The following is a 24,540-nucleotide window of genomic DNA, read 5'->3' as shown; positions in this document are numbered from 1 at the left end:
TTAGCTACATATATAATAGCAAAAACTCTGTAGAGTTTGTTAGCTAATATATTTTTATAATATGAGTATAGTACTGTGCTTAAGCTATAATTAACTTAAGCTACATATATAATAGCCAAACTCTGTAGAGTTTGTTAGCTAATATATTTTTATAATATGAGTATAGTACTGTGCTTAAGCTATAATTAACTTAAGCTACATATATAATAGCCAAACTCTGTAGAGTTTGTTAGCTAATATATATTTATAATATTAGTATAGTACTGAGCTTAAGATATAATTAACTTAAGCTACATATATATAGCAAAACTCTGTAGGGTTTTGTTAGCTAATATATTTTTACAATATGAGTATAGTAGTGTGCTTAAGATATAATTACTTAAGCTACATATATAATAGCAAAACTCATTAGAGTTTGTTAGCTAATATATTTTACAATATGAGTATAGTAGTGTGCTTAAGATATAATGAACTTAAGCAACATATATAATAGCAAAACTCATTAGAGTTTGTTAGCTAATATATTTTACAATATGAGTATAGTATTGTGCTTAAGATATTATTAACTTAAGCTACATATATAATAGCCAAAAAACTCTGTAGAGTTTATTAGCTAATATGTTTATAGTGTAACCATAGTACTAAGCTTATAGTACTGAGCTTAAGTTATGATGAAACTTAAGCTATATATATATAATAACAAAACTCCGTCGAGTTTTGTTAGCTATCTACTTTATAATGTAACCATACTGCTTAAGATATGATGAAAACTTAAGCTAATTGTATAATAAGCGAAAACAACCCTTTAGAGTTTGTTAGCTATGATATAAACCTAGTATTGAGCTTATGAAGGAAAACTTAAGCTACATATATAATAGCAAGAACTCCGTAGAGTTTGTTAGCTAATACATGTTATAATGTAACTATAAAGCTTAAAATATGATGAAACTTAAGCGAAATATATAATAGCAAAACCCTCTTTTAGAGTTTTGATAGCTAATATACCTATATGATATAAACATAGTACTGCTTAAGATATGAATAAGCTTAAGTTACATATATAATAGCTAAAACTCTGTAGAGTTTGTTAGCTAATACATGTTATAATATAACCATATTGCTTAGAAATATGATGATACTTAAGCCAAATAGCAAAAACTCTTTAGAGTTTGTTAGCTAATCTACTTATATGATATAAACATAGTACTAAGCTTAAGATATGAATAAGCTTAAGCTACCTATATAATAGCAAAACTCCTTAGAGTTTGTTAGCCAATATATTTTAATAATATGAGTATAGTACTATGCTTAAGGTATAATTAGCTTAAGTTACCTATATAATAGTAAAACTCCGTAGAGTTTGTTAGCTTAATTAACTTAAGCTATGTATAAAATAATAAAAACTCTGTAGAGTTTGTTAGCTGATGCATTTATCATGTAACCATAATATTACTCTTAAGATATGAATAACTTAAGGTAAATATATATAATAACAAACTCTGTAGAGTTGTTAACTTATATATTGTATGATGTAATAATCATAGTACTGTGATGATAAAAGGAACTTAAGTAAATTATATATAGCATGAAGCTATTTAGTATTGTTATAAGATAAGTAAAATCTGTTAGATTGACTTATCTTCTCGAGAACTGTCAGCTGTTGTCGAGGACCATGGGATCGAATTGGTGTATACCTGAGGCGTCCTCGGTGGTGATATCTCTCAGATAATGGTTTGCAACCACCATATCGGATCTCAGAAATAAACCCTCAATATTTCAATCACATTTGTGTGGAACAATTGTAGAAGTTAAGCTATAATATCATGAGTATTAAGCTCATGGAGGGTCGGAATAGGTCCATCCGCATATGCGTAGTATGACAGTTCTGATCAAATGGAGATATAGTACATGAGACTTCTCTCTGCGTAAGTTGATGATAGAGGAAATAATCTGTTGCATTTTTTTTACTCCTGTTTGGTTTGGTGGAGATAAATTTACAGTGCTCTTGCTGGCCATCTTGATAGAATCATCGTATCATGGGGTCCAAGTATGTCATCCAAGCGTGTTCATAAACCTCACTTGTGAGGTGTTGGAGCACTATATTCATATCCCAGGTTGGTGAAATTTCCGTTTATTCTCCAAACAGAAGTTTAGTAGGTTTACTAACCATCTAGTTGTGTTAGTTAAACGATGAAATTCAGCTGTAGTCTGAAGCTGTGGATTTAGATCCACTTGTATCTTTCGTCTAGGTAATTAAGCTCGCGAAGTCCTTGGCGATGTAGGTGCACAACCAGGTGTGTCTGTCCTCGTTGAACTTTATGTAAAATCGCCTGACTGCCGATCCCTCGTCTTAACTTGACAGGGGAGGTCTCTATCTTGAAGAAAGGCAGTCTAATCATGAATGTTCAGGTTAACTGGACTGTAATGAGGCTTGCTTTCGTTCACTGATATATAGTTGTCACTTGTGGCGTAAGTCTTGAACTGTGAATAGAGATGCGACCTCTGTGTAGGTCGTTGTCCCTCAGCGGTCCAATCAGAACAAGGCATTTTGATTCTGTATAATACCAGCTGTGATGTCACCGGTGTAGCGGGAAAAACCCACCTTGAATAAATTCTTGTAAAATTAGTTGATATTAGCATAAGCGTCGGTCTTCACGTAGCTTCGAAGTTATCCGGTGACCACGTGTTTGAGGGTTAATGGTAACCTGTGAAACCTCCGGTATGAAATATCTCGCTCTGTAATTTTATGCTGGGTAGGTTATTTTCCTGGTTGTCGTGAAAAGTAATTTCAGTTTTGAATATAATTCCGACTTCCTTATATATAAGGGTATAAACAACTTGCAAGTTGTGAGCTTGTAGACTGTATACATGAATGTATCGTCATAATTGTAGAATTAGCGTTGAACTTGTTGTACATATTTCTTCTCAGAAACTTTGGCGATTAAGAGTTATACTGGCTGTAACAAGGCTGCTGTTCAATTTCGATATTGAATTGTCTGCAGATATGCGTAATGGTCGCATGTAGATAATCGTATCGTCGTCGGGGTTGTATATTAGCAATTTATCACGGAATAGTTGATTTCTGTGAAGATCTATGAAATGTCGTTGACTAATAATACAGCGGCGTTCTGTGTTGTAAATAGCCTGAGCAATTATCTTAGCGTAGGCTTATAGGCGGCATCTGGCATACAGTTGATAATCAACTTATGCGGCGTCTTGAAACGGACTGGCAGTAGCTATATATGGCCAGTGGCTGGTATATGGAAACCTTGGAGGAGACTTCCTCGGTGAGCGCCGGAGACTTAGCGAAGTTCTCGAAGTATCCCTTCTAGATCTTCTGGGTGAAGTAGACTTGGAGCCACTTAGCCTTAGCGACCATCGCGAAGGTGTCGAATCAAAAGCCGATTAGTATATATATATATATATATATATAATATATATATGGCTTGTTTAAGTGAACAGCCTCTGTGTTTAACAGGATGTGGGATCGTGGCGCTTGCCTAAGTATGGCGCATGGATCATCTTATCATATTCAGAAGTGGAGTATTCACGAAGTCTGGTGATAAGTGTCTAATTGATCGTTCTAGATCTATTTAGGCCAGCGAACATCACGTCTCGTCATGGATTCAACAGAACCAATATCGATTGTAGTTCTTATACTTGATATCGATGATCAACTTGTCTATGGGTTGATCTTCTGGGAGACTTGTGAGGAGCGTTGATAGTTTAGTGAAGCTCTTGTATAGTCCCTCGATGTCCTTCTAGATGATGATGATCTGGATTCAGGTGTCCTTGGCATGCCTTGCGAAGCTTCCTCTCGTCGGTCGGAGAGCGGCGATATGACCTTCAGCGAAGGCTTCCGTGATGTCTGATGGTCGAGTCCACATCTAGGGATGAAACGCATAAGGTGATGATCTATCCTGCCTTCGCGAAGTCCTTAGCGAAGGCTGTACATCTAGGTTCTTTCGCCCCGCGAAGGCTGTACATCTAGGTCCTTTCGCCTTCGCGAAGGCCCTTGCGAAGCTGTACATCTAGGTCGCCGTCAAGGTGGTCCGTGACTTCCTTGCGAAGGTGACATCGTCCTGGCTGCTCGTTGGCCGGGGGTGCCTCTGGGGTGCTGTCTCGTTGGAGCCTTCAGCGAAACTCGGACCCTGCTACGCAGATATTGGTCCTCCATGATGTTCATAATTTGTCGCATCATGTCTTCTGGGATGGTCTGCGGCGAAGTGCGTCGGTGCTTTATCTGCGGTGTTAATGGAGGGTCCACGGAAAATCGTCCGACATCAGTGTAGAGGCATCAGGCTGCATGGTGATCTCTGCTGATGTCGTTGTAGCTAATCCCCGGTCGTTTCTTGTGGCGTCGTCGGGGATGATGATCAGCTGATCATCGTAGAGAGTCAGGTCATCGGCTGGAACAATCTCGGTTGAAAAGTCCTAGTAGACTTCGTTGATTTTCCCTCAGAGGTCGGCGCTGCCCTGGGTGTCGCGGCGTCTGCGTTGAGTGTTGGTAATGATGGGACCCTCAGGGCGATCATCATATATCTGCGTTGGTACATCAGGCTGCATGCTGATCTGTGCGACATCGGTCAATCTTTGATGTACATCGGTATGATGACCGGCTGATCATCATACAGGCCCAAACCGATGGGAGCGGTCACCGGTTGTTGAGATGTAGTAGAAAAACCCTCTAGTCTTCTGCTGCGGCGATGGGATGTCTGGGAAGCAGAATGCTTCTTGGAGATGGCGGACTCGTCCCACACCTCTCCACCACTCTAGCGGAACACCACACGGGAGAGAGTCGGCCAACAGCAGTAGACTGGCGAGGGTTCCGTGTATCAGTCATACTAGACTCTGCATCGCGACCTATCTGCTGTGCGTGCCAAGCGCCAAAGTAAATATTAATAAAGAGGTAGAATTGGATAAATTAGTACGCAACTGCAATGTGAATATAATAAACATGGCCGTACATCATATTAAAGGTGGATCAGCAGCAGCATAAAAGCGTAATCTGCAATGGTACAGAATTTTCATCAAGCGTAATCCACTGAAACAAACCGCGGCGTCCGTGAATAAACTGTAGAAAAAGCGACTAAATATCAATATATAATCGTTGAAGGATACTAGCTAAACCTCTATAGATGTCTATCTGAGGTAACTAACTAAATATAATCAAAGGATATAGTGTGTCGGGAGACACAAAGCTCTCCGTCCAGCTCACTGGGCGAAGAAGGAAGAGTGAGGCACATGGGTAGAGGTGGGCCCTCGTTCAGCTTGTGGAAAGGAGGTAACTTCGTGGTGAATACTAATTAGTGATTTTAAATTGAAGGGGCTTCAATTAGGGAGATACAAGTGTTCCACTATGTTCGCAAGAAGAAGAAGACAAGCAAAAGAGCATGAGTCAGGATAAGGAAAACACATGACGCACTTGCAGATGTCAACCCAGACTTTTGTTGACAGCTATACACAGGTAAAAAGGACAACAAAGGTCTGGCAAAAGACAAACATTTAGCTAAGCACTACACCAGCACAAGAAGGTGACTGTGGCCTGGTAAGGCAAATACAGAGGTTGAATCCCCTATAATGTGAACAATGCCACAATGTGCCAAGTTGAATCTTGAAGTGCACCACCAGTTTGAAAGTTGCTCCAAGCAGCTCTAACCCATCCTCCCTCGAGCACACACCCTTACCGTCATGTCTACAGCAAGTTTATCGTCCGCCTTCTTGATCCACTCATAGCTAGTGATTCCCCTATCATCAGTGCTGGCGTTCCCGTAGAGCGTCACGGAGGACTGAGGGAGGTGGATCACCACATCAGACCCTGCGTTAGCCTTAGGGGGGTAGTCCGTCTCTGTAATGTTCAACACCTGACTCAAATATCGGAACTCAAAAACACTGACATGATGGTCTTCAAAATATTTCATTCCACCTTTCACAACCACCCCTGTTTATCACATGTAAATGTTTTATTATCATGGACCCATTCACCATCACAGTTTTGTAACTTGTCCGGTCAAGATGACATGCAGCTGTATATCCAATCAAATCATACCATAGGGCAATCCTAACAACATAATCCAAGCTGTTCAAAAACTATGTTTGTAAACTCATCATATATTACAACACTGAGTAGTCTAATATATCTTTCTCCAGATACCATTCATACGGGAATTATCACAATCATCGTACACAGCATCCTTCTCCAGTATTCCCCTACTGGAATTATCCATGTTCTACACAAATGGATGTTACTTATATTGCTATCAGAAATTTCCCTTGAAGCTTTACCTACCCTTGATAAATGTTACATTAGCTGTTGTGGAATTTGTCACTCCATCAGAGTCTGTCACAGTCAATCTGCAAAGGAGGAAACAGCCTTAGGACTTGACAACACACTAGGAATCTGATAGACAAGACAGATATATCAAAAGGCTTCAATAGTCAGTGAAAGTAGGAATCCTTAATCATTTAAAGATATGTTTTCAGCAATAATAATACGAGTGAGTGAGTGGGTGAGTGAGTGAGTGAGTGAGTTTAGTTTTTCACCACACTCAGCAATATTCCAGCTATATGGCAGCGGTCTTTAAATAATCGAGTCTGGACCATAATAATACAAACATTACCAAATGTTTCATTCATCTATCACTTGAATGTTTACCATCACTTGTGATAACAAAATGCACCCTTCCTACCTACAGCCTGGTCCTGTTGGTGGTTCAGGTTGTGTACTCACTTGAAGGTGTAGTTGCCGGGGGCCATGTTCTTCAGGGTGATCATGGCCTCCTCTCCCTGGCCACTCTGGTCCTGCAGGGGTCCGATCACCTCATCCCAGTGGTAGCTGACGATGCGGTCGTCGTCTGTGCTGTCTGCATCAACATCCACATCATTGGTTTGTGATGTTTCATCAACAGTTACATATTCACTTCTTATCTCTTATCAATCATGAAATGAATTCACTTGATCAGAAAATAAACCAAATTCTGTATACTGTTATCATTGGATTAGCTGACCTTGTAAAAAGTTAACTGGGAAAATTGTTTAGCATGCTGCTGACAGTAAAAACTGTTCAGATAATACAAATTTTCTCCAAAATGACAGGTTAAAGTGCTTTTCTAAACACAAAGAAGACAGAAAGAAAAAAAACACTGGTGTATAATTCTAATACTTTTTTAGAAGAAATGTCTTCTTTAATGTAATGTTGACCCAACAAAATTTCAGACACCACAGAATATGTTGAAATCATTTCATTTGTTTCTTTTGACCTACCAACAAAACTTTTCAGCAATAAAATCTATTACAATACGACTGCATTGTGACTCTATTTTCATGCCACATGCTATTCAAAGACCACAAACCTGAACCGTCCAAGATGGCGGAGTTGGTCGTTTTGACAACCTGAGTCTTGGGCTTGATAATGGCCACTGGGTGGGTGTTTGTACGTGCAGCTGGAGATTAAGATACATTTTGTTCAGAAACAATCATTGTAGAAAGACTGAAGATACAACAGATTTCAGTTTGCATTCAATGTAACATATCTCATGTAGTAATGATCATCCCTGAGTTGTGAGGTCATTAGGTGGTGGTAGTCCTTGACCTGCACTATCCTCCCATGTACAGGTGAGAGACAATGATAGAACAGAAATACTCTCCTGAACAGCAGTAAACCATAATCACTAACACAAGTGAGTGAGTGAGTTTAGTTTTACGCCGCTTTTAGCAATATTCCAGCTATATCACGGCGGGGGACACCAGAAATGGGCTTCACATATTGTACCCATGTGGGGAATCGAACCCGTCTTTGGCGTGACGAACGAACGCTTTAACCTCTACGCTGACCCACCGCCCCCACTAACACAAGAAGCAATAAACCTGGTAGTAAATAGAAAAGGTTTTACACAACATCAAGCAATATTTAAACATAGTAAAGGCCACAAAGAATGTGTTTTCCAGGTGGTACCTCAAAACTTGTAGAGAGTGAGTGTTATTTTACGCTGCTTTTAACAATATTCCAACAACATCACGGTAGGGGACACCAGAAATGGGCTTCTCACATTGTACCCATGTGGGGGAATCGAAACTTGTAGAGACCAATAAACATGATAATTATTATTATCCCTCTGAAATTTAGAATTAAGATAAAAACAGAAAGAATGTTTTTTACCAATTTGCCTGATATAGGTACTTAGTTTGGAATTCTGTATAAAAAACGAACTAACAGGCTGTTTGTTAAATATTCCACCCAGTGTGCGAAATAGCGTCCAGTTGGGCCAGTAAATCTCAGTCACTGGCCTTGACTGGCTAGTGAATTTCATGAATTCAGACATGTGTTTTCGTATTTGTTTTTGATGGTATTTTACCTTTTTTTGTAATCTTTTGCTTAGTTTTTACATTCAAATGTTGGGCTAATGAATTATTTTGTAGGCTAGTAACTTTAAGGCATAGCCAGCCCAACTGGTTAGCAAAATTGGAAACTATTTCACACACTGATTCCATCCCAGAATCTCCATACAGACAATCAGATACGGTCATGGTGCAGTTGTACAATGTACCACAGTTCTACCACATCATTTCCAGTGGGAATCACAACGGAAGAATGTAAATGTGATCTTAATTCAGAGAACTCGTTAAAATTTTAAAGGAGATGATGACAGTGATTGACAGATACATACGAGGCTGCACTGTGACAGTGACGACAGCTTCGCCATACTTGTTTTCTCCCGTCACTGTGATCTTCAGTGTGTACAGTCCAGCTATCAGCTGAAACAGAGAGGGACAGTGTGAATACTGTTTTACATGACAGTCAACAATATTCCATCTATGTCACAGGAGACTGGCACAACCAAATGTGGATGCTGCAAACTAGCGGTTGATAAACATGAACAACTGAGTATTCAAGACATGAAAGTTGACAACATCGCATGGACTTGAGAGTGAGTGAGTGAGTTTAGTTTTACACCGCACTCAGCAATATTCCAGCTATATGGCGGCGGTCTGTAAATAATCGGATCTGGTCAGACAATCCAGTGATCAATAGCATGAGCATCAATCTACACAATTGGGATATGATGACATGTGTCAAGCAAGTCAGCGAGCCTGACCACCCGACCCCGTTAGCCGCCTCTTATGACAAGCATGGGTTACTGAAGATCAATTCTAACCAGACCTTCAAGGGTCAATATAAATGTTTTTTAAGTGTACTCTGTGAAAATCTGCATAGTATAGACAATACATTTAAATTAAAAAATAGTGATGTCGTAGCTAGCAGAAAACCATATTGAAATCAGTTCTTATATTAATAAATATATCAACATAATAATTTCACAGACTGTTTATTATAAAAACACAGTCAAAACTATAGACAATATGAAATCAGTGGCACTGTTCAACAAACTAATGCAACACAAGACCCTCCATTCTGTCAGGCAATCAGCAAACCACAGTCAGAGAGTTGGCATGGTCTTATCCGTTTTGAGTTCATGAAAACTGCAGAAAAACTGTATGTTTAGCCAATCAAATGCCATGGAATCACTTGCAATTTATTTATTTCTCTTGACATATATTCCCAGTACATTATACCCATGAAAACAATTTAGTAATTAATCAATGAGGTGACGGACGGACGAAAGAACTTCCAATAACAAATTCAATTACATTACAGGAATAATTCACACGAACAATAGCTGGTAAGCAAATACAGCAGACGCCAGCCTTCTCTGCAGTGTGTGACGCATTTGTTATTTTGTCTGTACAAGAGATCTCAGAATGGTCACCAGGCAAATCTGTTGCCATGGTTACACATGCTCAGTACTGAATAAAGTGTATACATACGTGCATCATTATTTTAACATACTTTACTACTTTAAACTAATATAGCAAAATGAAAAAATATGTTTGACCTTTCACCTTTGAAATATTTAACGATGAGCATAACAACAGCTGTGACAGCTAAACCTTATTTCAGGCGTATTGATTGAGGCAGTTGTATACAAAATATGCATAAATATTTATTCATTTAAATACCTAGGAATTTTAAAGTCATTTGATGTTTTCATAACTGGTCTTGCATGTACTTGAAAGCAGCTTACAAAATATTCATTTCAACTTGCATGCACAAGTCCTGACCTATAACCAGGATGAACGTCTCTCTGAATCTGGACTGAATAATATAAAGCACGCAAGGGAAGTACACCGTCATTACAGGTATACTATTTAATGACAAGAACAAGGCACATGGTTCTATATATATAGTGAGGCATGCAACACATGTATGTCGCATCACTTGCCTGATTAGATCACATTCTGTATGTGTTTAGAGAGAATGTCTCATCTAGTCCTGCAATTCATCCATGTAATGCTAAATAGGAACTGGACTGATCAATTGAACAAAAAAATAGAAGTTTTCCCCTTCACATTGTCCTTCATTAGCTTGTTAATCTTAAATGTAAATTCTTGTGGTGGTGAATTTTAAATAATTTAGTAATGGCATTCATAAATTGGCATCAACACATACAAACTTTATTGATACACTGCTATATACTTACTTTAGACAGTTTCAGAGTGTCTGTATTCTTGCCCTCCATGGTTCCAGTCTCTGCTCCTTCAGGGAAGGTAACCAGTGACCAGTCATAGTGATAGGGGTCCTCATCTACAACAATACAACCAGCACATCACATATAGAGGTCCTCATCTACAACAATACAACCAGCAGATCACATATAGGGGTCCTCATCTACAACAATACAACCAGCAGATCACATATAGGGGTCCTCATCTACAACAATACAACCAGCAGATCACATATAGGGTCCTCATCTACAACAATACAACCAACAGATCACATATAGAGGTCCTCATCTACAACAATACAACCAGCAGATCACATATAGGGGTCCTCATCTACAACAATACAACCAGCAGATCACATATAGGGGTCCTCATCTACAACAATACAACCAGCAGATCACATATATCACATCTATATAGATCACATATAGGTCCTCATCTACAACAATACAACCAGCAGATCACATATAGAGGTCCTCATCTACAAATAAACCAATACAACCAGCACAACCAGCAGATCACATATAGCAGATCACATCCTCATCTACAACAATACAACCAGCAGATCACATATAGGGGTCCTCATCTACAACAATACAACCAGCAGATCACATATAGGGTCCTCATCTACAACAATACAACCAGCAGATCACATATAGAGTCCTCATCTACAACAATACAACCAACAGATCACATATAGGGGTCCTCATCTACAACAATACAACCAGCAGATCACATATAGAGGTCCCAACCATCTACAATAATCATCTAAACAATACAACCAGCAGATCACATATAGAGGTCCTCATCTACAACAATACAACCAGCAGATCACATATAGAGGTCCTCATCTACAACAATACAACCAGCAGATCACATATAGAGGTCCTCATCTACAACAATACAACCAGCAGATCACATATAGGGGTCCTCATCTACAACAATACAACCAGCAGATCACATATAGAGGTCCTCATCTACAACAATACAACCAGCAGATCACATATAGGGGTCCTCATCTACAACAATACAACCAGCAGATCACATATAGAGGTCCTCATCTACAACAATACAACCAGCAGATCACATATAGAGGTCCTCATCTACAACAATACAACCAGCAGATCACATATAGAGGTCCTCATCTACAACAATACAACCAGCAGATCACATATAGAGGTCCTCATCTACAACAATACAACCAGCAGATCACATATAGAGGTCCTCATCTACAACAATACAACCAGCAGATCACATACAGGGGTCCTCATCTACAACAATACAACCAGCAGATCACATATAGGGGTCCTCATCTACAACAATACAACCAGCAGATCACATATCATAGGGTCCTCATCTACAACAATACAATAGCAGATCAATATAGGGGTCCAGCATCACATATAGAGGTCCTCATCTACAACAATACAACCAGCAGATCACATATAGAGGTCCTCATCTACAACAATACAACCAGCAGATCACATATAGGGGTCCTCATCTACAACAATACAACCAGCAGATTACATCAATACAACCAGCAGATCACATATAGGGGTCCTCATCTACAACAATACAACCAGCAGATCACATATAGGGGTCCTCATCTACAACAATACAACCAGCAGATCACATACAGGGGTCCTCATCTACAACAATACAACCAGCAGATCACATACAGGGGGCAGATCTACATACAGAGGTCCTCATCTATCTACAACCAGCAGATTACATATACAACCAGCAGATCACATATAGGGGTCCTCATCTACATCAATACAACCAGCAGATCACATATAAGGGTCCTCATCTACATCAATACAAGATCACATATAACGCCATATGAAACTTTGATATTTGATTTTTATTTGAATTTGATATTTTATTTCATCCAAGTTACCGTTGTTTAAAAAAATAAATTTTAAACGGAAGGATATATATTCTATACTGTTACTAATCAAGGGTACTGAGGAGGAGGTGAAGTGAGGTGAGGTGAAGTTGGGTTTAACGTCGTGCTGGAGAATATTTCGCTCATATGACGACGTGCATGCGTGTGTATGTGTATGTGCGGCTGCTTGTACTAGCCCAGACTGAAGCTGGTTTTATAGTGCTAGCCCACTGAGATACCACCCGCAGTGAAGCATGAATACACCACTCAGACACATTATACTGACTCTGAGCCGACCAGTCCTTGTTGTACCCATTAATGCTGAAGCGCCAGGCAGGGACCAACAAGTACCATATTTTAACGTCTTTTGGTATGACGCGGTCGGGGATCGAACCCGCGACCTTCCGCTCTCCGGGCGGACGCTCTAACCACTACACCACGGAGGCAGTCCAGTACTGAGGTACAAGCACGTGTAAACCAACCGATTAAACAAGAAGGCCAAAAGATTATGTCAGGAAACATATGAGACCCTGTACATCTATCTCAGCCTACAAATTCATCAGATTCCTCACATTTCCACAGCACATGTTGTCTAAGCCAGATTCAGCAGTAATTTAATTCTTCAATATAGCTAATTACTACAACTCTGATAAATCGTTCATACCACATACTGAGAAGATTTTCCACTTATGGGTCCCAATACCAACATATCTTCACTATAACTCTATTTCTAATTGGACATTCATTTATTTTCAGCATGAACCATCCAGAAACTGCTACTAATGCAGAAACGGAGCGGCAACAGCTGGCCTCCCAGCATGATATTTTATCCAAGCAGCACCTGAGCTGGCTATGTTCATATTTCCAGTTGATAAATTCTCTTTGAATAATGCATAATGCATATGGGTAGTAATTGACTCACCTGTGGTGATGGTTTTAGGATACATAACAGAGGATATATCCGAAGATAAACACATACCCTATACTACATCTATTATTCAGATACATTAAACTATGTTTCTGATTGAGTCAGGAAGAGATTTCTATATTCTTCTTCCACAAAGGTTGTTAAGTGAAAAATATCAAGAATAATATTAAAAAAAACTCTCTGACTACATGGCTGAGGTATATGAAGCAAAAGGATCTTATCAAATAAAACATAAAACATGAAAAATGCCGGTTTATACTGACACAAGTACAAGATCAGTTAATGGAAATAAGGACGTCATACCTCTCCACTGTTTCTCTTCAAAACAATACAAACAGAAACAAGCAAGAACATTTGATTTCCAAACAAAAACATTTTCCAAAAGGCAGTACAAAGTAGACATTTCAGACCATGACAACCCACATGACACTTCTACAACTGCATTCAGACACAACACTTCCACACCTGCATTCAGACACAACACTTCCACACCTGCATTCAGACACAACACGTCCACACCTGCATTCAGACACACTTCCACAACTGCATTCAGACATAACACTTCTGCACCTGCATTCAGACACAACACTTCCACACCTGCATTCAGACACACTTCCACAACTGCATTCAGACATAACACTTCTGCACCTGCATTCAGACACAACACGTCCACACCTGCATTCAGACACACTTCCACAACTGCATTCAGACATAACACTTCTGCACCTGCATTCAGACACAACACGTCCACACCTGCATTCAGACACTTCCACAACTGCATTCAGACATAACACTTCTGCACCTGCATTCAGACACAACACGTCCACACCTGCATTTAGACACACTTCCACAACTGCATTCAGACATAACACTTCTGCACAGACTGCAACACTTCAGACACAACACTTCCACACCTGCATTCAGACACAACACTTCCACACCTGCATTCAGACACACTTCATACACTGCATTCAGACACACTTCCACAACTGCATTCAGACACACTGCTGCATTCAGACACAACACTTCCACACCTGCATTCAGACACTTCCACAACTGCATTCAGACATAACACTTCTACCTGCATTCAGACAACACTTTCCACACCTGCATTCAGACACAACACTTCTGCACCTGCATTCAGACACAACACTTCCACACCTGCATTCAGACACACTTCCACAACTGCATTCATACATAACACTTCAGACCTGCATTCAGACACAACACGTCCACACCTGCATTCAGACACACTTCCACAACTGCATTCAGACACAACACGTCCACACCTGCATTCAGACACAACACTTCCACACCTGCATTCACACATTTGGGACAACCACACATGGCAGATCCACAACTACATTTCCACATGACAAATTTGTTGTTCTGAGATTCTCACTGCAAAGAATACATGGTGTCACATCCTGTGGAGACAAGCTGCAACACATGCCTTGGTTCTGTTGCTGACTCAGCAAGTCAAGAAATCCATAGTTACCTACTGAAACTTCCAAACATTGGAATACTAGGACTGGTAAATAATGCCCATCTACACAAGGCTTTACATCCTGCTACCGCCAGGGGCAGTTATCAGTGTGGAGACAAATACACTGGACAAACAAGGATACAGCCTTAGACAAATGGGTAACAGAATGTGAAACAGAATTTAGATTCAACATCAGATCTCAGATATGATCACGACAGGTCAACACGTGAAAAAAAAAATTAAATGTTTTCGTCTCTTCATCTTTGTTAAAGCTAAAAACTTGTTACAATATTTTATTTGAACACCATGTAATATGCTGACAAATCCTTTTTTAAAACATCGTTAATAAGCATTCCATGTCAAGATGACCCATGATTGAATTTAGAAACATACAAAGTTGAAATAATCCGCTGAGACCATTTAGATATGACACTACCTTGTCACTAGTGAGATTCACTCCTCTTACATGCAAGACATTTGAAACACCGCTGATGGCAACTGACACTGGTCGAGTTTAGTTACCCACATCAGTAAATACTGTGTGTCTCTCAGGGCTGGACATTAACCTAGAACTTCTACTAGGCCAACCAGTGGTAACAGCACAGAACCCAACAAACTGTTTGAAATTCTACTAGCTGTTAGGATACCATTAACATCAACCAAAGTTATGCAGGCTAGCAGGAAGTGCTATTTTCCATCCTTGTAGACATTACTTTAACAAAATTTATTAAATGAAAAATATATGAAGATATATAGTAAAGGAGTTGGGACAAGTATGACATTATAACTATATTCAAGTATGTCATTATAACTATATTCAAGTATGTCATTATAACTATATTCAAGTATGTCATTATAACTATATTCAAGTATGTCATTATAACTATATTCAAGTATGTCATTATAACTGTATTCAAGTATGTCATTATAACTACATTATACTGTACATATGTTTATTGTAAACAGTTTTATACCATCTGTGTTTATTACTATTACATTTTGTTGTGTACCAAACACATAAACAAACACAAACATATATTGAACAGTATTTTATAGAACCTTATGGCATATCGTGGTTAAACATAAGTATTTCTGATCTGTGAATAATTCATCCAACATATGAAAGTGTTTGACTAGTTATAACTGGTCTTCTTCAAAAATCATTTTTACTTTCTGGCTGATAACTACTTCAGGGAAATCAAACAGTGTAACAGCAACTTGTGTAACTCAATGTTGAAATTAACAAAACATGCCACACACCAAGGAATAACTGAGTGATGGGCCATTGTCAGTTTGCCAGATTTTGGACGGACTGTTTGGAGTGACCTTTCTCATGTTGCTGACAAGGTAACAAACCTGGATCCCTTGTCGGGAACAAATCAATTGATAGAATTACATGGCTCATGAGTTACTGGTAATAGTTACATTTCGCCCATCAAGGTCTATTCATATGTGCAACACCAACACCCACACTCATTGCTTGATATTTTTATTGCTTTTTTTCAACAATTTTCTCAAAGATTACCTTTGAAACTTTAAGCAAACTGAAAACTGTTCACTATCACATGATCTTCATATCTCAAAAACACTGAACAGAAGAGTTTTGTGCTTTGTTTTATCAACAAGAATTATTACGTAGGATCTATGTGTTACCACTAACAGCTTTGAACAAACTGTAAAATATTCAACAAACATAAGCAAATGCTCAAATGTTACAAGCAGGAATACATAATTACGTTCCTAAACTTCATCATGCTAAAATTTGAAAATCTGAAGAAAATTTCCCAGCACATTACTTATCTGGAATATGATTATTAAAACTGCGTCTGTTCAATACATAAAGTTACCATGTGACATGCCAACCTGAGAAATAATTGATGATGCACTGCCAGCGAACTGAGACAGCTGTATGAGGGTTGGCATCGTAACCTGTGCAGTAGCGTTATGTACGTCACCATCTTTGATTTAAGTGGCAACACCTGTTGCCTTCAACTGACATTACACTGTTGTATTGTCTGGGTGAGGAACTGGCATCATTCAGGCAATGTTGGCACATTATCATGAATGTCTTGACACTGGAGTTGTATATACAGATAAGGCCAGACCAATTTTATTTCTTGTTTTACGGACCCGCCTGTCATATTTTTTCAAGAATAAGAAAAAAAATAAAAATTAATTTTCCCCACTCAAAAAATTAAATCCTAATGTTTTTATTGGCCAAATAAGTAAACTTACAGAAAAAGTTTTTTTTAGATTGTTTTTTGCCCCATATCCACTTCATAACTTGCCAAAAGTAAAATACTTTGAGTATTTAGAAGGAATATTACTTTGACTGGTGATTTTATTTTTATTCCTCCTGCCTTTTACTTTTTATGAGGACAAAAATCCGTAAAACAAGGAATACAATTGGTCTGGCCTAATAATAGTTAAAAAATAGAATATCAGAGAGCATAGATATTTTGTAATGATATTGTATGTTCTATATTTGATCAGATATCTCATGTTGATTGGTCTATATAGTGTATAGGGAATCATTAAGAGCTTGTTAACAATGTGTGAATGCAGGTAGAACACAGTTGATCGCAAATAGATCATGAGTAGATCACAAGGAGAGCATTAGGAAGATCACAAACTGATCATGGCTAGATCATACAAGCAGATCATTAGTAGATCACACTCATATGACAAACAGATCATATGTAGATTCCAAGTAAAACATGTTGTAGAACATGGAAGGATCGAGGAAAACCAAAAACTGAAGGTAGGGAGATCACAAGCAGATCAAAGGCAGATTATAAGTAAGTTAAGTTGAGTTGAGTTGGGTTTTACGTCACATTGGCATTATTTCAGCCATATAGTGACGAGATCAAATCTGCATTCATAATCATTTTAAGTACAAAATCCAAATGAGTTTAATTTAAAATACATATATATTCATTGCATTATTATTTAAAAACAGAAAATGGTATAACACCAAATGACATTTTCTGTTTTTAAATAATAATGTGATGAATATTTTTGCTTTTAAAATAAAACTCATTTGGATTTTGTACTTAAAATAACATGTAGATCAGGGTCTGAACTGTTCCCTGCATGACATTCTCTTGTCAGATAGTTCAGGGTCAGTTATTAGTGGGTTGGTGAGTGGAGGAGTCATTATCTGTAGAATGGAGCTTCTGCAGCTAGTGGTATTATCTCACCTATCAATTCAATTCCCCCAAAATATATTGGTTTTATAGGTTTCCATGTGTAACTACATTAGCACTTTCAAGAACATCAACTCCAAACATTTTCATGTGCAACCAAATCAGCACTTTCAAGAACATCAACTCCAAACATTTTCCATGTGTAACTACATTATCACTTTCAAGAACATCAACTCCAAACATTTTCATGTGCAACCAAATCAGCACTTTCAAGAACATCAACTCCAAACATTTTCATGTGCAACCAAATCAGCACTTTCAAGAACATCAACTCCAAACATTTTCCATGTGTAACTACATTATCACTTTCAAGAACATCAACTCCAAACATTTTCATGTGCAACCAAATCAGCACTTTCAAGAACATCAACTCCAAACATTTTCATGTGCAACCAAATCTTCACTCAAGAACATCAACTCCAAACATTTTCCATGTGTAACTACATTATCACTTTCAAGAACATCAACTCCAAACATTTTCATGTGCAACCAAATCTGCACTCAAGAACCTCAACTCCAAACATTTTCATGCAGGAAGTACTCAGTTTGAAGCAAGTCACAAGGACAGGCAACTATTATAACATACCTTTGAGAGGTTTGGGCAGGACGAAGGCCGAGAGAGTGACTGTGTTTTCCGGGAGTGTGATGATCTTGTTATCCCCAGCCGATACTGTCAACTGGATAACTGAAATACAATACAATTACATTATTAACGATTCATATGTTTTCAATAAGATTTCATGTTAATGAATTATTTGACTGGTAGTACCATTAACATATGTAATGAATATTGATGAAATCTTGAACACTTGATAGTTGACTTTTTCAGCTGACTTCATCATGAACTAATTTGGAGCTGACCCATACTGTTGATCATATCATGAACATGGGATAGTTGAGCTATAGTAAAGGTTATATCATGAACATGGGATAGTTGAGCTATAGTAAAGGTTATATCATGAACATGGGATAGTTAAGCTATAGTAAAGGTTATATCATGAACATGGGATAGTTGAGCTATAGTAAAGGTTATATCATGAACATGGGATAGTTGAGCTATAGTAAAGGTTATATCATGAACATGGTATAGTTAAGCTATAGTAAATGTCATATCATGAACATGGGATAGTTGAGCTATAGTAAAGGTTATATCATGAACATGGGATAGTTAAGCTATAGTAAAGGTTATATCATGAACTTGGCTCATATCATGTTTGACATCATGAGATACGGTGACAGAGCATGTGTTTATGAATCACTATCAATTAGTGATGATACCAGGTATTATGTAACGGTGAGCGTATCTTGCCCCATTGGTGGCACCCGTCATAAACACATGCAAAGGCTAGACAATTGTTCACCTGAAAAATGTGTGGTAAAAGTCAAAATAGGGAATCGTATCAGACATCATTTTTGCCATTAATGCATCACATTTTGCTGTCCTCCATATGTCTACCATAATACCTTATAAAAGTAAATACAGTGTAACAAAACAACAAGTTGTAATTATGCTGAAACTCCAAATCACGAACTTACAATTACTGCAATACATTAAACATATTCAGAGCCAACCCTACTGTACAGAGAAATAATTACACAATGTGATGCTCATGAAATGCTGTCAGGTAGCTGCACAAAAAATAATTATATCAAGCTCAGTGATTGGTCCATATCACACGTAGAAGCCAATCATATTACACTATGCATATTTCATGAGCTTGGCAAAGCCTGGTTGAGTTATCAGGGTCAAAGGACACTATTTCATTTTGGTAAAAACAACAACACAAGAGCACAAGAAGATCATGATGAAATAGATAAATGTAAGGAATGGCAATTGATATTTTGCAAGCTAGCCGTCAAATGAGGACTCCAAAATTAAGTATGCACCTCACACTTATCAAAGGAATTGGCTTGAACTTTATCTGTACCTCAGACTGTCAGACAGAACTGGTATGAATTCACAGCCATCACATTTTCTGAATACCCCATATTTTTGTTGTTAAGCAGGATATGGGTCCCATCATTTTCAAGTCCACAATGAACAAAGCCAACCTCATACTATATGATCCTTAGGACCAAAACACACAAATCCTAGCTACTGCAGCCAGATGATGTCACAAAGAGGAAATTACGTTTATATTACATATATCAGCATTACATGTGATGGCATCATTTACAATATGACATTACAGTGTGGGAAATAGTAACAATCACGAGAACTTGTAAACTGTGACGGCAGAACTATAATTACTATGGTTATAACAAACTCAAAGAGATCACTAATTTTAGTTCGCTATGACCATATAGTTAGCCATACACATTTTGACTAAAACATACAGCATGTGGCCTGAAACCCCCAAATGGATTGTTATTAGCTTGTTCTTTATAAATCAGTTTACTGTATGTACAGCGAAATATATGAAGAGCCTGAATATTTAATAATGAATCCTAGAAATATACGTAGAGCATTTAAACTATTGCCGCCTATATCTAGTCTGTTAACTCCATTCCAATCAAGCAACACAGTGAAAAAAATGAATAAAATAACACATCTTCCAATGAAGGAACAATCAATGTCTCATGACTATTTAGTGTATATTATTCATACATATACCAAATCATAAAACAAACATCAAAATGGATCCTTGTATGTGTCACTTGATCTTGAAGATATGGATAGTCAATGTTGTCGGTGAGAAAAGCCAGATCCCAAACAGAAAGCACTCCGATTTGTAATACTACACCCCAAACAAACTGCCTCCTCATGACAACATTACCTCACCCCCATCCAGTATGGTTTAGGACTGGATAATATCAGTAACACAACACACAGTACCTGGCAGTATCACCAACAGTAACTGGTGGTATTCAAATGGTACCTGGCAGTATTCAAACACAGTACCTAGCAGTAACATCTTTAGTACCTGGCAGTAACATCCACAGTACCTGGAAGTAACATCCACAGTACCTGGTGGTAACACCCACAGTACCTGGCAGTAACAACCACAGTACCTGGAAGTAACAACCACAGTACCTGGCAGTAACAACCACAGTACCTGGCAGTAACACCCACAGTACCTGGCAGTAACAATTACACCACAGTACCTGGCAGTAACATCCACAGTACCTGGCAGTAACAACCACAGTACCACAGTACCTGGCAGTACTCAACCACAGTACCTGGCAGTAACAAACCACAGTACCTGGCAGTATCAATTACACAGTACCTGGCAGTAACAACCATTGTGTACCTGGCAGTAACAGTACAGTACCTGGCAGTATCCACAGTACCTGGCAGTAACATCAAATGGTAACCCCACAGTCAGTATCCAAACAGTACCCGGCAGTAACATCCACAGTACCTGGTGGTAACCTAACATCCACAGTACCTGGTAACAACATCTCAACACAGTACCTGGCAGTAACATCCACAGTACCTGGCAGTAACATCCACAGTACCTGGCAGTATCACCCACAGTACCTGGCAGTAACATCTACAGTACCTGGCAGTAACATCCACAGTACCTGGCAGTATCACCCACTGACATCTACAGTACCTGGCAGTATCACCCACAGTACCTGGCAGTAATCAAACAGTACCTGGCAGTATCACCCACAGTACCTGGCAGTAATCAAACAGTACCTGGCAGTATCACCCACAGTACCTGGCAGTAATCAAACAGTACCTGGCAGTAACATCCACAGTACCTGAAGGTATCCAAACTCTACCTGGCAATACCCACCTTGAGCATTTGACACAGCAGCTATCAGGACCGACGGCGAGGACAGTAATCAGATACATGCATGCTTGTCTCCTATTCATCTATGTACACCCAAGCACATGTGCATCGTTGATTGCGACAGAGCTGTATGTACACAGGAAGAAGTCCCAGTATATGCTATCACAACATGCGTCCAATACTCTGCGGTCCGTGTTGCCGAGTGATCAATAACTCACACTAGGCGCAATGGCCACGACGACTTCCAACACATGGACGTTCCACGGTGATGAGCTTAGTGTGGGACAGGTGCTATCCATATATGCTAGATGTATAGATATGAGATGCTGCAACATTGATACACTTCCACAGTCTGTCACATACACAATAGGCTGAATACTGATGATGAATCAAGATGGTTGTTTACAAATCCACCTTTCACCTTGCTCATTACTATCACATTACTACCATGCATCTCATGCTAGTAGTCTATGGGACTTTGAAGAGAGTAAAATATAACATAATCATACATTTGATTAGGCAATTTAGCACACAAACTAAATATGGCTAATTTACTGAAACTAACAAATCTAAAAATAGAACTTAAATAAAATGCTTTTCTTAACTAAAACTCTAACATTATGCACACTATCAGGAAATTATGTAGTTTCATTCAGTAACTGTGCATTTGCATGAATATTTGATAATATTTGATAATTTCCCTGTTCTAACTTCGCCCGCTGTCAAGGGCAATCTATACACTGTACAACCATTCTGTGATGCTGATTTTAGAGGTAATTAACTGATATACCATCTGGGCAATCAATGCTAGGTGCAGACATGAGCGTTATAAATATGCAGGTAGGAACAGAAATAGGTTAATGCAAATCTGATAATCTAGACTCAAGTTAATCTGGCAGTGATATTTGTATACTTTACAGCCAAAGATCACTGATGGAATCTTGTTGAATACACTGCAAAAAGAATTTGAACAGGCATTTGCTTTCTGACAAACAAAAAATCAAGTGCCAGAGGAAATCTTGATATTTTCAGAATATCAATTTCATACGTTCATAATTCATGTGCTCCAGAAAGCTATTACAATAGCTAGACTAAGTCGACATTTTTTCAACCAAGGTGCTCACAAAAAACAGTTATGTATTATAATCAAAAGAGAAGAAATGTTTTTGGAAGAAAACATTTCTTGTAAAATGACTATTTTGTTTTTCACTCAAGAGAGTTAATTAGGGAATGTATTGTTTGCATACAATCTGGACCAGACAAACCAGTGTCAGATAACATGAGCAACAATCAAGAGACAAACTCAGCAAGGCCACTCCTAAAGGCTACCCAGTCTTCATTTTAGTTGGCTTTAACTAACTTACAAAATGTGTTCACTGACCAGCTCTTTGTCTTTTGAACAAAGCATCTGAAGTCAGTCTATCACCACTGTGAAGTGGAGTATCACAGACTAAAGCGGCCTTCACACGGCAGACTGAAGTTTGACAACAGATGTTGACATGTTAAAAGTTATCAAGCTCGCTTTTTCACACGTCAAACACCTGTTGTCAAACTTCCATGTCATTTAAGCAGCATGTCTCTATCGGTGCGGTCACGTGACAATTTCGTTGACTGCGATTGGTTGTTTCTGAACCACGAGTTTACCAACACTTCAGTCGTCAAACTCGATTTTGACCACACCAAAAGTTTGATGGAAAAGTTGGTGGGAATAGAGACCGATCATATTTCTCGACAACAGTTTGACAACTCTGAAATCGGTGTTGGTGGCGAATTGTTGGAATGTTCACACTCTCAAACTTGAGTTTGACAACATTATTATTACAACATGTGTTGTCAAACTTTAGTTTGCCGTGTGAAGGCCGTTAAGAGTAAATTATAAAATATTCAGTGCAACATACCTGTGACACAAAAATGGTATATATAATTAACATTTTCCAAAAGGTTACGTAGTCATTATGACATCGCTACATTGTAACCTAATATTGTATGTTATAAATAGTTTGAAATAGTAAATGTGCACATATTTATCCATTTGCTCAAAAATATAGAAATCATATCTTCCTACAGATGGATGTTTTATACAGATGTGCTAAAACTATTTTTGAATTAATACAATCCATACTTTTATCTCAAAGTCATAAGACAGTGTTTCCTATAAGCTGCTAAAGCAAATGGTGAATTTGACATGATAGTTAATTAGTGTACCTAGCTTAATAGAATGCACACTAACCCCGTTTATTTTTCAGCAAGAGTTGGAAAACATCATTTTATTCTAAAAATATTTAAAGGTGTACAATTAAAAACTCTGAATATTGACAAGAATTAACGTCAGTAACCATATCAAGGAGACCTAGAGTGAGGTGAGGGTCATTCAGATATCACAGAGAGAAATTTGAACTCATGTATCATGTAATTCAGAAGATTGCAACGCAAAAACCATCAATGTGCATCATTGAATTGAGAGCTTCAAACTTAAATAAATACAAAGCACAGACACACTTTGTCTAAAAGCAGGGGTTCGTTCACAACATGTTCAGTGATCAGTCCGCTTTCTATTCGTTTGCTTGTTTGTTGTTTAATGCTACATTCAGCAATATTCCAGCAATATGGAGGCGGTCTGTTAATAATCACGGCTGGACCATACAATGCAGCGATCATCAGCATGAGATAAGCATGGGTTGCTGAAGACCAATTCTAACCTGGATCTTCACAGATTGTTCCACTGTCTAATC

The 24,540-nt window shown here is 38.4% G+C and overlaps 1 protein-coding gene across 1 annotated transcript in view; it reads right to left on the bottom strand.

The window, feature by feature from the left end:
• LOC124258751 (dyslexia-associated protein KIAA0319-like protein) overlaps positions 1-24,540 on the bottom strand; it is a 104,777-nt gene that overhangs the window by 20,776 nt on the left and 59,461 nt on the right. The window contains exons 7-13 of the mRNA XM_046692833.1: positions 18,655-18,753; positions 10,539-10,642; positions 8,667-8,754; positions 7,353-7,442; positions 6,731-6,863; positions 6,290-6,354; positions 5,660-5,848 (exon numbers count right to left, since the gene is read on the bottom strand). Of these exons, the coding sequence (XP_046548789.1) occupies positions 5,660-5,848; positions 6,290-6,354; positions 6,731-6,863; positions 7,353-7,442; positions 8,667-8,754; positions 10,539-10,642; positions 18,655-18,753 (768 nt within the window). The remainder of the gene's footprint in view (positions 1-5,659; positions 5,849-6,289; positions 6,355-6,730; positions 6,864-7,352; positions 7,443-8,666; positions 8,755-10,538; positions 10,643-18,654; positions 18,754-24,540) is intronic.

The sequence above is a fragment of the Haliotis rubra genome, unplaced genomic scaffold (assembly GCF_003918875.1).
Source record: "Haliotis rubra isolate DU_JTF1 unplaced genomic scaffold, ASM391887v1 Scf70, whole genome shotgun sequence".
NCBI lineage: Eukaryota > Metazoa > Mollusca > Gastropoda > Lepetellida > Haliotidae > Haliotis > Haliotis rubra.
The sequence above is the reverse complement of the archived record's forward strand: the minus strand, read 5'-3'. Positions and strand labels throughout refer to the sequence as shown.